This window comes from Pundamilia nyererei, unplaced genomic scaffold (genome assembly GCF_000239375.1).
Source record: "Pundamilia nyererei isolate P.nyererei 1_Seehausen unplaced genomic scaffold, PunNye1.0 scaffold00155, whole genome shotgun sequence".
Lineage (NCBI taxonomy): Eukaryota > Metazoa > Chordata > Actinopteri > Cichliformes > Cichlidae > Pundamilia > Pundamilia nyererei.
In genome coordinates, this window is record NW_005187556.1 from 1,444,405 (window position 1) to 1,458,742 (window position 14,338).

Consider the following 14,338-nt stretch of genomic DNA (forward strand, 5'->3'; position numbering starts at 1 on the left):
TATCATGCGAATTCCTGAGGTCAGATGGCCCAGGATGTGAGTGGGCGTTAAGGCATCTGGGGAGGGATCTCAAAACTGGATTAAAGATGGCAGAAAGTTGGTGTCGTAAACCACCGCCTCTGTTCAAAGATGGTCGCTCTTCTTTGCAAGCTCCTTTGATTTTATTGAACCTTCTGACAGATAAAAAAAAAACCAAAAAAAAAAAACAACCCACACTGCATGTACATTTGCATGTTTTTGTTTTTGCATCCTTCGCTTTGTACAAAGAGAAGCAGGATGAGCCCTATAAAATAACCTCCAGCAGGCAGCTGTGGCTCATGGGGCAGATCAGCTACTGATCGGAAGGTTGGTGGTTCGATCCTTGGCTTCCCCAGTCTGCATGCCAAATATCCTTGGGCAAGATACTAACCCCAAGTTGCGTTCATCGGAGTGTGAATGTGTGTGAATGTAGTTTAATTTGCACTTGTGTTTAGAAGGGAATGGGTGAATGTATACAGCTTTCAGTACTCTGGGAGAGTAGAAAAGCACTATATAAGAATCAGTCCATTTACCATTTCAGTCCACTGGTGTGAATGTCTGTGACCAAACATCACAAAGAGACTTCGTGGAGACTTTATAAGGGTCTAACATCCTCTAATGGGTCCTGTGCTCACTGTGCGGCACTGCAGAGCCTGAATGGCATTTACCAGAATACCAGAATCAGTAGGTCCACCCTGTGATTTTGACAAATGAGAACAGGCTGACTCTGAGCAAATGTGTCAGACATGAAAGGGTCTGGAGAAGCTGTGGAGAACATTATGCTGTCTGTAATACTGTCCTCGTGGCCAGTTTGTTGGTGGATCTGTGCAGGTCTGAGGAGGCATATCCATGTTGTTTGCCTCCCTATTTGTCAGACCCTACACTACTGCAGTGAATCCTGGGTTCCTCCTGGTGTATGGCAATGCCTGTAGGATGAAGTAACTAATACAACTAACTGGCTCCATGCTCACCTGGAGCCAGTCAGTTGAGACATTATGTCTCTGAGACATTATTGTTATCCAGCGTCTCATTAGCAGCACGCCCTGTGTTCCAAAGTCGGGGCCATACATTAGGGCCCAGCTCTGAAGTTAGGTGTTAGGTGAAGTCGAGGTGTTTCTGAATTCAGAGTCAGCAATGTTGCATACCTTTGTTGTACCTTTGTTTCTAACACAATACCCAGTCATTATATACCCAAATCCGTATTTGTGGATTATAGACATTTTTTTATTATAAATTATAATAAAAAAATAGACATTTTGGGAAAAAAATTGAAATATAAAATTCCAAAAATCACTGTCATTTACATGGTCTAAACAAATTCTGAAAAATATTTTCTTAAGAAGGTTAAGAGCAGTAATGGATTGCATTTAACCAGTGAAAAAATATTAAAATAACTTTTTTTTCCTTCTGTGATGACCCCCATTAGTTATTCCCATAGTAATGGCTATTCTTCAGGACAAAACATTCAAGCATCACGTTAGCCAATCCACAATATCAGCAAATGAATCAAATGAGCTTCACTCACCTCTGCCAGTCCTAAGTATGTTTTCTCTCCAGTTGGTTCTGATCATTATTTCCTTCAGTTTGGTGACGATGATGTTCTCACCACTCAAGAACTGAAACACACTCGTATCTCCACCAGTCTTCAGGCTTGACTGATGAAACATTCAGATCAACAATAATCTGGAAGGTGCCATCATCGTTTGGGAGGATATCTCCTTTTTCCACACCATCATGAATCTCATCTCCATCTTTTCTCCAGAACATCACGGCTCTGTCAAGACAGAAACCTGCAGCGTAGCAGCTGACTGGAGAGGAGGGAGTTTTCTGGAGGAGCGATACTGAGGGAAGAACTGGACAGAGGGATGATGGGAAAGAGAGAGATTGAGAATGGATGAAAGAAGTAAAGTCAATAAAGCAGAGAAGGAAAGGAAACAAGACAAGAAAATTAAATAGGAACATATTGCATATAAGGCAAGCCATTCAAGCCCGTCTCCAGCTTTCTAGCAGCTGCATTATGACATACTTTTAAGCCAAATGTAACCAAACACAGTGATATATGGTCACTGGGTACCACATAAAGCTAAATGCTCAACTAGAGAAAGTACTAAATAAAAAGAATCATTAGTTCCGCTCATGTAAATATTTTATTTCAACCAAAACATACAACATTCATATAAAGTTCTCACCAGCGCGTGAAGCTAAAAAAAAAAGGGGGGGGGGGGGTTGGTGAATTAGCAACAACCATTAGAACTGCCTGGAAAACACAGATGAGCTATGGAACAACTCCATGAAAGATGTTATTACATTATGCAAAATCACCTGTTGACTGTATTTTTTTACTAACGTAAAAGTAAAAAAGAATCATTTAAAAAAATGTAAATTAGGTCACAGAAATGTTTCTCTGTTTCTTTGGTTTACAAAAGCAAGGGCAAAGAAGCCTAAAACCCAGTTGTTAAAAATTGTTGTTATTATGCAAGTTAAAAAAATACTTACAAAATAAATACAATGCAAAATGAAATAGCTATCTGTCTGTAAATCCACAGTATTTGTTATAGCTGCAGTTTGTCTATGTGCTGGCATCCTTGTATTCCTTGTTTTCACTTCCTGTTTTATTTTGAAAATTACTGTTCTTGAGGGTTTGTTCATTTCTCTAACTTGTGCCTCTTTGTCCTGCCTGCAAACTAGAAATCCATCTCAGTACAAGGATGTCTAAGTTCAAAGCATAGGAGAGGAGGAGAGATGAGACAGGTTTGTCTCTTCTTCTGACAATTGTCACTTTCTTTCTGACAATTGTCAGCACCTGTGTGGACTTTGCTAAGTTACACTGCTTGTTCTTATCAATTTTCAAAGCTCATGTTTTATTAGTTCACTTCTCTTTAGTGTTTGGGTTTTAATCCTCTCTGCTTTGAATCTCTGCTCGTGCAAATAACCAATTATCTATTATGAATGTACAAGTCTGTAGAAAAAAGGATAAAGCTGCTATAGCAGGTGTCCATGGATTTAATGTATAACTATATAAGGTGCATGGCATTATATTTTTTTACATTTTTGAGCAAAAAGTGAACTTTTCAACTTTGCACTCAAATTTACCAAAATTAAATTGTAAATTTTTGCATTCCTCCGTATTGAAGGCAGTTGGAAACACTGGTGAGCTCATCTTTCTCTTCTTATTCCCAGTGCAGAAGGCGGTCACCTGGACTTGTTTGCTTATTTTTCATAACTTCGCTAGCAGGACTGATTAGGAAATTTCGAGTTTTTTCTGTCATTTATAAATCTTGTTTGAAGATGTTACTGATGAAAATGTTGAACTGCAATTATCAATAAAATGTTGTTGCAGCTTAGCTTTGTGTAATTCCAGCCTTTAGAGTTACCTTCTGAATCAGTAAATAAAACTCAGCCTAAATATTCTGCTTTAAAAAAAAAAAAAAAAAAAAAAAATAATAATAATAATAATAAATATAATAATATAAAATAAACAAAGTGATTCTATGGAACTGTGACTTGTGCGATTCTACCTGTCCTGTGCAGGGATCTTTTCCCATTGTCCACATACATCTTCAGCCACTCTGCACAGATCTTAGTGAGAAAGTCTTTGTTCTTTATTGTTCTGATCCGATCAGCATCCCATTTCAGTTTGATCATGTCAGCCTCTGGTTTCAGTGCGATCCACGTCAGTGTCTTCATGTCAAATTCAAGAAAGCCTTCTCCATTATAGCCATACTTCAACACTCCGGTCACACTGTCAGTGTTTTCATCCCATTCACATCCACTTATCCTCTGTATGATGTGAACACCTGAGAGAAAAATAACAGAGATGGCAAAGGACGATGAAGAGTGTAAACTGTGTGCGGTTATTTTCAGAGGTTTATGTAATGTTCCTTATTCAGGTCTTGAACATAACTCTGAGTCTGTCAGTGTTTTAATAATAACGTAATGTGTTTTATATTATTCAAGTGTCAAAAACTGATTCAATGCAGGAGTCGTCTGATAAATATTTCATCTCTTGCAAACACTAAAAAGCAGAAAAACTTAGTATATTCAAAATTTTAAAGCAAAAACGAACCTACTTATGTTTAATAGATAAAGTATTGCAAAATGCACATTTTAAACCACTCAGTATTGATCAAGTATATGATTTATCAGGATTTGAGATCAGGCGTAACAGAAAATACTGCACCTCCACTTTGGTTGAAACGCTGCTTCCATCTAAAAATGTGGCCTCTGAAGACATTTGGCTGATCCTCGAAACACTTCTGAGTGTACCACTCCAGCTGCTCAGGATTAGTTTGTAATATTTTCTTTGCCCAGTCCAGTTGTGGTTTTAATGTCTTATTGCTGCTGTCACAATAACCTGTCTGAATGCCGTCAAACACCATTACAGCAATAAACTCCGGAACATTTGGGAGTCCAGAAGATCCACAGACAAAATACTTCAGTGAGTGTTTCACTGCAGGACAAACAGTGTTTATAATATTAAGGAATTAAGCACAAAATATACAAACATCATCAGAAATATGATGCATTCATTATGACCCAGCTATAGGAGTATTCTCATTTACAGCAATACTGTGTAACCTTTATTTTGATAAAAACATGTGGGCACAGGACCAGTATCGCTGATCTGCTTTGCACGTGTCAATATCAGCATCTATCCAAAGTAAACGAATTAGAAACTTTGTTGTAAAGCTGCTTTAATAAGCTATTTCTGACATGAAACTTCCAAGAATATATTCTAAATATGTACTTTTAAAGCTGTGTACGCCAAAACGTTTTTAAACACTTATGAAAAACTGGAACTAAAACTCAGTTCTGGTGTTGTGCCAAAAATCGCCTGATGCGAAAAACTGATTTCCAACGTTTCCGTGTGCTTTTTTAATGTGTAATATCTTTACGTTTGTTGGTAAATAGACTTCGGTGAACAGGGTTTACAAAGGGGTTACTTATAAAATATATGAAACGATCTGTTTTTTAATTACCGTGTACAATTGTACTTACATTATAACAAACCCGGTCCTTTTTGTCCACTTAAAATATGTTTACGGAATTATTGTCATTGTTATATTTCTGATGTCTTCTTGGACAGATTTTAATGTCAACGAGATTTTTTTTAACTGCATAAATAAAGGCTATATAAAAGTCACTGCCAAAAACTGATTGCGGCTTCTACTTTCTTACGGGAATATTGTCTGTGCCTCAAGATGACTTGATATCATTCATGAGGGATACATTTGTTTCACATGGTATAGAGCAACACGATATTTATAGTAATTTAAATACGAACAATCCGTTTTTGGCAGGCGATCACTTTTTGGCACAACACCGGGATAAAAACTTCAGGTTTGTCCGAGTTCACTAAAGTAGCTCTCTTTCTACCTGTCTAAATCACAATGTTAACTTGGAGCAGGTTATGGTCAGAATTTCAGAAGCGCCATGTGTTTACAGAATTCGCTGCAAGTTTTAAACGCAAGATCCTCTGCTGAGGAAATATGTGATTTTGTTAAAATCGCCGTTTCTTACCTGCCAATAAATCACAGCATAACTGAAGCAACAAAAGTATCTTCATCTTTCCTTTATCCTTAATTTTAGAACGATCATTGCTCATGTTGCAGAAGTATAAACCGGAAATAAGTCCTTATTTAAACTTCTGCAGAGATTATGAAAACAGCCGATGCCGTCTCCAGCGTTTACCTGTACCAGCCTGTCTGCCGAAACCACTCCCAAAGCACGAGCAGGCGAAGGGAGAAATGGTAGCGACAAGGAAGCCGGAAATGCATAAAAGGACACAGTAGGCCTCTTGTGCAACTTACTATGATTACTATAATAATATACATATAATAATTAAAAGAATTTCTTTATATCATTTATTCATTGCTATTCTGTTTTCCTCCCGGTAGTAGTGTTATCTGTGCGCTCAGTCTTTTCTGCCCTTTTTATCGCTTGATGTAGCAATGGCCAGTTTTTAGTTGATAAATAAAGGCTTAAATTTTTTTTTTAAAAGTACTCAGGACTCAATCACAGCCACTGTGAGCATTTCCTATTTTTAAAAAAAATTGTTTTTAACTCTCTTGATGACAAGAGCCTTAACGGAAGAGCATATGGTACAAAAATAGAAAATAAAGTCTCAGAGAGTTAAAAAGTTAATAAAAAAACATTTGGAAAATTACAGCAGACAAAGAAGATAAAGGAAATATGCTGCAACAGAATTTTAAAATTAATATTAATCGAGAATGTTATGTCTTGAATGTTGTCTGGGTGTCTGGTGCTTTCCTATAGATATTATCTAAGTATTCTTTGCTATTTGAGTGAATTAAAGTGTCTTTTTCTCACTGGATCAGAATACACATCCATCGTTGAAACAGTATTATCTTTACTCAAAAAAAGATTACAAAATATTACACAAAATTTGTGTTCCGAAAAGCAAGAAGCACTTAGTCCCTCAGTGCAAAATCAGAGCACCTGAAGGTGCTTTAGGTAAAAGCTCTACAATAACACAGAGAAAACCAACAGTCAGACGCCCCCCTATGACCAAGCACTTGGTGACAGTAGGATAAAATGAAGGAAAACTTGAATTCACTTTACACTTTACAGCAGGAACAGCCATAACAACCGATATGGGGAAAAAAAGTATCAGCGCAACAATAAACAATAATAATAATAACAAAAAACAAATTTCAGTGATTGTTTTCAGACATGACCACCCAAAGGAGAAAGAGATTATTCACTTGACATTTGATGTGCATTAAAATGGACGTAAAACACTACCTAGCCTAATTTACACCACGGAGCCTTGTCCCCCCAAAATGTCACAAATTTAATACTTTTTGTGAGGCTGTGATTTAAAATACAGTTTTTAGAGCATGGGCAGTGCCATCTTGTTAGAAAACAGAATATGACATTACTAGGTTGGTTGCTGATAGTAGTCCTACATTAGTCCAATAACTATGTTGTTGACTGCCCTGTAGACATCATTTGTGTTGAGATCTGGATTTTGAACACTGTAGTACTTTTGTGTTTCAGGTATTCTTTTGTTGATTTGTTGTAGCTCTTCTGAACTTCAGGATCACTGGAAGAAACTTAAATTTTAGTCAGTGCTGTCTGACTCTTTCCTACCACTACAAGACTGCTGTGTTTCAACCCTGAGCTTTAATCCAAAGAGCGATCAGTGGAATGAGTCATCTGGCAGTCTATGTCATCTGCCAGGCCTCTTTTATAAATTCTTATCAGACTCTGTCTAAATCCCTCACTGACTTTTAGCCCCATGCAGAAGTATAACAGTGGGTTCACACAGCTGTTGAAGTAGGCAATACCCTTTGCTACAGGGAACCAGATTTTGAACAGAGCGTATTTACTGTCCACCATCTTCACCAGTAAGAGGCAGTGGTAAGGCGCCCAGCACAGGAAGAAGGCAATCACCAAACATGCTAGTATACGTAGAGGGCGGGTCTTCCCTGACAGGCGGGTGCGTCGGATTCCCACAGCGGCCAAGATATAACAGACCAGAATCACCATAAAGGGAATTATGAAGCCACACAGGAAGCGGATGGAGTAGAGAGCAACTTTGGTGCTGTTGTACCCCTCTGCCTTCTCTTTTGGATGAAGAGAGCACGTACTCAGGTTCTTCTTGCCCAGATAGACTTGGCGATGGATGAAGTAAGGAATGCTGAAGAGGATCGCTGCGATCCAGATACAGACCGCCACCACCCTCGCTGCCCACAGGGTGCGACGACGCTTTGTGAAGACAGGTTGACAAACACAAAGCACTCGATCCAGACTGATCACAGCCAGCAAAAAGACAGAGCAGAACATGTTGGTGTATTTGAAGAAGGCATCGAACTTGCAGACGAAGAGGCCGAAAGGCCAGCGCTCAAAGAAGAGCTTCTTAGTGAGAGAGAAAACTCGTGTGAAGCAGAAGATCAGGTCTGCTATCGCCAGATTCACCAGCCACAAGTTGGTGACCTTTGGCTGTGGATGAAGAAGAAAATAAAACACGATGGAAAAGTGAAGAAAGGAAAAACAAAAATGAAAGGTAATATTTACGTGAAACAGTAACCAGAATGGGATTTTATCAGCTATTATGAGGTCCTATTTATATAAATGTTGCTACTAAACATAATCCTCTACCTTATTTCAGGCTCAGTCGTCTTCAACTAGTCCAAACACTAACAAGTGCCTTTTGTACATAAACTTAACTTAACTTGATAAACTTAATCACATCGCTCTTGAAATAGAAACATCATAACAGAAATTAAGTTCAAAACAGTCTTCTTATTTATGTGTCACACTTCAGAGTGTGGGGAGTTTTGTTGGTATTTCACCTTGGAAACACCATCCATTACTAATTCTGTTCATCTGTGTGAAATGAATGTGGTGATAACCACATCCCAGTAGGTGAAAGAGGTTTATATTTATATGCATTGCTCACTCAACACACACACCATAACTATCACATCCCAGGAATATGTTGTGAAACCACCTACACCCATCTCCTACACCAGTAGGGGTCACAGTTTCTTAACCCCAAGTGTATTTACTGTCTTTACAGTAGAAAATAAATATGACCCCACAGACTTCACTAAACAGATTACTAACAAGCTCAGAAGGTATTTGAAAGGTATTATCCACTGAAGTATTCACCTTAAATTTGAATCCAGCCACCCAGATGACCACAGAGTTTCCTGTGATGCCGAGCACAACAGTCAGTGCATAGAGAATGATACTGACATTGTCCATAATGGCACTGATGCCCACCATAGTTTCCTGGTCATCTTTGGAAGGCTTGACTGTGTCGGTGGGCAGAGAGTCATTGGGAAACATGGTGTGGCTGAGAAAGAGAGAACAGGAAAACTGACAAAATGTTACTCATCCATGTATTTCCTCAACTAACTGACAGAGAGGAAGAAAAGATAATATTACTTTACTTGACTTAATTCTTGGACTCTGCTAGAGTAGCTGTGCATGATTCACAGTTTTTAAAAAGTCCTTGTTCATGATGATAGTTGCCCTCTTCCTTGGGTTCATCCTCGGTGTGGAACAAGTACATTTACCTTTTAGCTACCTTTCCTCTGATTGGCTGGTCCACACAAAAAGGTTTGGACAAGTGGGTGGGACTAAAGTACTTATATTCAGAGCTGCATGCATGAGGTGAACACATTTACATCCGGTCTCACTGACATCATACAAATACAAGAATGGATAAGCTGTCTGAAATAGAGTAAGACAGCCTATCCTATTCTTACAACTTGATCTCTATTGCCAACGTACAGAAAGTACTGTTTAAGAATTTAAACAGTCGGAAGCTTGTTTAGACAATTTCATATTGTGTTTGACATTTGTCAGTTTTTAGTGTCTTCCTTTTTTAGAGTAAGCTGTTTGTTCACTTCCTGTAATTTTCTTATGCATTGTTTTCTTTGTGAATTTCTTGCCGCAGATAATTTATTCAATTCACAAGGTTTAAAAGAAAGGTACAATTGGATATCATCTGCATACAGATGATAGGAAATGATAATAAGGCCTAATGGAAGGACATATAATGAGACAGACCAGAATGACTGCAGATTTACATTTTCTATTTTTAAAAAAAGGATATATGTGGACTCCTGTTGACTTTGATATATATTCAACATTCAATAGAAATGGTTGAATAGCTTAGTTGACTTTAAATATGTATTAGATAACTTCCATTATATGGAAAAAGGGGATTCAAAGAAAGCTTGTAGAATTTCCATCTTCACTTTTTTAGCACAGACAGGTACAACTAAAAATGGCCTGTCTATTTCAGAAGCTTTTCATATCTGCAGTAATGCAGTGGGTTTACATCACTGCATCTGATGCTTTGCATTGCACTTGGTGATGTAAAATTTGGATGGCGCAGTTCGACCTTGGAAACACTTTCCACACCATCACAGTAGCAGGCAGGAATTCACTCCTTAGAGTGACACATTCTCTAACAATTGTTTGTAGATGCAGTCTGGAAGCCTTGGTGCTTGATTATATACACCTGTGGCCCTGAATGTCATTGGCACACCTTAATTCAACGATTTAGATGGTTGAGTGAATACTTTTTGCAATATAGTGTATGTAAGATCCTGCATATCATCCTACTTTGGACTTCTGGCCTCTTCTTTAAGGTTAAATAAAGTCCAACTTTATTAACCATGTTTAAGAAATAAAACTGTTATATGGGGATTTTAAATATCACATCATAGGTTCCTTTAGAATATTTTGTCACTTTTGACCTCTGATTTCAATTTTACATTTCACATCTGCTTTTCATTCAAGCTAATCCCAAAATGCATCGTTTTTACTGCACTGCAAACTCCTTGATGTGCGTTTAAAAAGAAGAAAACAAAACACAGTTTAATACTATTCCCCTCAAAGTACACACTGCCTTTGAGCTTGCTTCAGGAAAGGTATCTGAGTCAAAACTCAAAACATTGGATAAACTAACCCATGACCATGAAACCTTAATTCTATCATTAATGATGAAGAGTATATAAAGATAAAAGATCATAACTTCATGAGATTAGATAAAGATATATATTTATTATACATGGATTTATGATTTTGAGCACATTAAACCATCAAACAAAACTACAGGAAAGTGTCTCAAGATGTTAACAAAACGTGATATAAAACAAGGTATGTTCAGGAAAGTGTTACGCCAAGAACTGAAAATTATTAGTCTTACCAGTGGAAACAAAAACAGCAGCTCTTCAAAAGAAAAGATCCGAGATAATGAGCACAAAGGCGGTTTCTGCTGTTCAGAGATGTAAAGCTGCAGCAGTCAAAGGAGAAATAAATATGGCACTGCAGGGACTGCACAGTTTTCTTCAACCACACACAGGAAAAGGAAGAAGAAAACCACCACTGTATTGTGGTTCTATGTTCAGCCACTCAAATTAAAGCTTACATTCACATCTGTCCACCAAACATGACTCTGCAGATTACGTCTTTGACCCTTAGAAGAAAAAAGACATATGGCCTTGTGTTGTTTTTGGTATGTATTCAACATTCATTAGAATTTGTTGCATAGATTAGCTAAATTTAGATAACCAGTTACTCGTTTCCATTATATGGAGGAAAAGGGTTTCAAAGAAAGCTTGTGGAATTCCCCTCTTCTCTTTTCTAACACAGAAAGGTGCAACTAAAAATGGTCTGTCTATTTCAGAGGTTTGGTTATACTTGCACTAATGCAGTGCAGGTTTGGGGAACTACTCTTTTGTTGCTAAAAATATTCCTTGGTGTGTGTGTGGTTGATGATTAATGGTTGATCAGCAGCTAAAGAAAGCAAATGACACCACCCATCCATCTTCTTCCACTTACCCAATTCAGAGTTGTGGGAAGCTGCAGCCTGTCCCCACTGCGATAGGACGAGAGGCAGGGTACACCCTGGCTGGTCTGTTGTGGGGCTAATTACAATCATTTGCACCAATATTCATTGCTATAGGCAATTTAGAATCACCATGACCTTTGGGAGAAAGACAGAATATACAGTCACAGGGACAATGTGGAAACTCCACACAGGAAAAACCTGGATTTGAACCTTGGACCTTCTTGCTGTGATTTAAGAATGACCAACAACCACACCGCTGTAGTGCAACTTAATGATTTGCTGCTTGAAAATTAACAAAAAGAAACTCTAATTCTTACAACTTGATCTCTATTGTATCATATGATATTTGACCTCTGACCTCTCCTTTAAGGTCAGTAGAATGATTTGATGGCTAAAGTGATAATGATCCTATACAAAGCCATTTAAATCAGTTTCTTACTGCCATTGTTGTAATAAACAAATACGCATACAGGGAAAGATACACTATATCATTCATCTGCCTTCAAACAAATAAAATATTTTGACCAGAAGCATATTTTGTGAGGTCAGACCAGAAGGCCTGGCTCTCAGTCTGCACTCATCCCAAAGGTGATCTGTTGGGTTGAGTCTGGACTCAGTTATGTCTTCCACACCAGACCTTGCTTAGTGCACAGTTGGAACAGGAAAAAGTCATCCCCAAACACTTCCCAGAAGTAGAATTATTTTTTCCAAGTGTGGTAGGACTTGACTTAAGCGGTCAAAGAAGTGCAGGAGACTGATGCTGTCCAGTGTAGCAAGTGATTTATTCACCATTTTGTGACCCAAACAATATTTACAAAGAAACTCAACTCTATAATAACCTCAGTTCAAATAAACATAACTGAACTTAAATCAACGGAAATTAAGGTCAAACTGTGCACAGCTACACTGACCTGAACCTTTTTTCCTTGAAACACCTGAGTTCTTCTGCTTAAATAGTCCACTTAATCAAACAATTTATCCTCTGGACTATTCCATTCAGTAGGTAGGTAAGATGAACATGATTATTATCAAACTCTACTACTCCTCTTTACTGGCAACATAAACTCTGTGGTGTAATCAATACATATTACAACAATAAATCTATTTCTTCATAAACCCTCTAAAATCAACTTTATTAAATTATAAGAGTTCTTCCCCTTCTGCACTTAGTCTCTTCCTGTGACCTCAGATGAACCCAGAAGCTATAAAGCAGGAAGTAAAACTAAAATTCCTCCTTTTGTTTCTGGAAGACAGGTAGGTAAGGTAAGTTCTAAACAATACAAATTAACAGTTGAAATAAATGATGTTAACTTAAACTTGTAGGGATTGATTTAAATCAAGATGTTATATTATATAATCTGTAAAAGTGCAAAACATAGACAAACCCAGGATAGTAGATGTTTGCCTATTGCAGATTACATGTGAAATATGGTTAAAGCAAAACAAGAATGTTAACTAAGAATATAGACAAATGGTCTTCTCACCCACTTTGTCACACTAAGCACTTAATTGATTACGGAGAGAAGAAATGAATTTACTGGTTAACCGCTCACTGACAAGTGCAGTTCATTAGGTTTTCTAGGTTTGTGGTTACAGTGTTATATGTTTAACTTATGTGGTTAGCACATCTCAGATCAGTTTCGCTTGAATATCTTCTGATCTGCCTGCACTTCTCTGCCTGTGGGGGCATGTCAGTAATAAATAACAGAATAAAAGAATGTTAACAATTTGGGGCATTTCAGAAAATCTAAATACCTGAAATACAATGAAGTGGAAACACTGCTTTGAAACTTTTTCCTGTGATTTTTACTGTTTAAAAGTGAAGCAATCTCTGTGTGCAGGTTTATGTGGTCTCTGGATTCAGTCTCTCAGACAGTTCAGAGAGGTTGTTAGGAGCTGTAAAATGCAAAACACACTGTTAGTCCTCTGATCCTGGACTGGATTTTATGTACAAAATAACCGAAAACAGTTGGTACTGTATGAATATAGTTTTTCTTCACAGACACCTCAGAGCAAAGAAAGAACTGAGTCTTGTATTATCACTTCCTTCCTGCTTTAGTGAACTGCTAGCTTCAGTTTTCTAGTCTTTGTAAAAACATCAGCTCACCTCCTTTAGAGCCCTCACATTTCTTCTTTTTGTAAACAACAAATCCAACTGCAGCAACGAGGATGAGAAGAACAAGAACAACCACAACAGCAGTGATGGTTATCTTCGTGTCAGCACACCTTTCTGCTCAGTAAAACATGAGCAAAACATAATTAGATCATAATTTATATACAGTACATCCTTCCTCCTATGACACAGAGTATTTATGCAATACTGTAATCTCTATGGTGCTACATATATGTGAGTATGTGTGTCTGTAAAAGTATATGTATATAATATATATTTGCAAGTATATAGTATTTACTGCATACTTCAAAGCAGGTCTGAAAAATGCTAATAATAGTTGTATAATTATAATATATAACAGTAATGTGAAATTGAAAAAGAGTGACATTCTCCCATCATCTGCCCAGGGATTTGTAAAAGGCACTTTTTGCTAAATGTAAATTTCAGATTCGTTATCCACATATTTGGTGCTGCCTCTTTTGATCTATGAAGCCAGTAAAATGGCACAAATCTGAGTGTATAATAGCTAAGGGAGGGTGGCAGTTTTTTTCTTTGTATCTTATTAGGCCATCCCTGACTAACTTTTCCTCCAGTCAATAAACGGTAATGATATTTTTTACTATTCTGAGAGCACAAAAACATCAGAGCACTGTGTTTCTCACTTTCATCATTGCTAATTTTATTTTACCCCAATTGGTCCTGATCGTTGATTTATTCAGTTTGGTGATGATGTTGTCCTCCACACCAGAGAACTGGAACACACAGCTGTAGCTCGTCCAGTCTTCAGATGGCACTGATGAAGCGTTCATGTTAACACTTAACTGGAAGGTCCCGTCATGGTTGTGGAGAATCTCTCCTTTCTCCACATGGTC

At 37.6% G+C, this 14,338-nt stretch overlaps 2 protein-coding genes and 1 pseudogene across 3 annotated transcripts in view; all 3 read right to left on the reverse strand.

The window, feature by feature from the left end:
- Nucleotides 1–5,647, reverse strand: part of LOC102192442 (major histocompatibility complex class I-related gene protein-like) — a 7,554-nt pseudogene extending 1,907 nt beyond the window's left edge.
- A 1,008-nt stretch (nt 5,648–6,655) lies between these two features.
- On the reverse strand, nt 6,656–12,293 carry LOC102212563 (formyl peptide receptor 2-like). Of its 2 annotated transcripts, XM_005745213.1 has the most exons (4): nt 12,265–12,293; nt 11,344–11,488; nt 8,656–8,842; nt 6,656–7,983 (listed from the first exon to the last, which is right to left on the reverse strand). In XM_005745213.1, exons 3-4 carry the CDS (start codon nt 8,833–8,835, stop codon nt 7,165–7,167), a joined length of 999 nt encoding a protein of 332 aa, XP_005745270.1. In that variant the 5' UTR covers nt 8,836–8,842; nt 11,344–11,488; nt 12,265–12,293; the 3' UTR covers nt 6,656–7,164. The 2 variants fall into 2 exon arrangements, with proteins under 2 accessions (XP_005745270.1, XP_005745271.1); XM_005745214.1 differs by lacking the exons at nt 11,344–11,488; nt 12,265–12,293 and adding an exon at nt 10,709–10,785.
- A 596-nt stretch (nt 12,294–12,889) lies between these two features.
- Nucleotides 12,890–14,338, reverse strand: part of LOC102192740 (major histocompatibility complex class I-related gene protein-like) — a 50,195-nt gene continuing 48,746 nt past the window's right edge. Inside the window, exons 4-6 of the mRNA XM_005745226.1 lie at nt 14,155–14,326; nt 13,461–13,583; nt 12,890–13,249 (exon numbers count right to left, since the gene is read on the reverse strand). Coding sequence (XP_005745283.1) covers nt 13,197–13,249; nt 13,461–13,583; nt 14,155–14,326 — 348 coding nt within the window. The 3' untranslated portion in view covers nt 12,890–13,196. The remainder of the gene's footprint in view (nt 13,250–13,460; nt 13,584–14,154; nt 14,327–14,338) is intronic.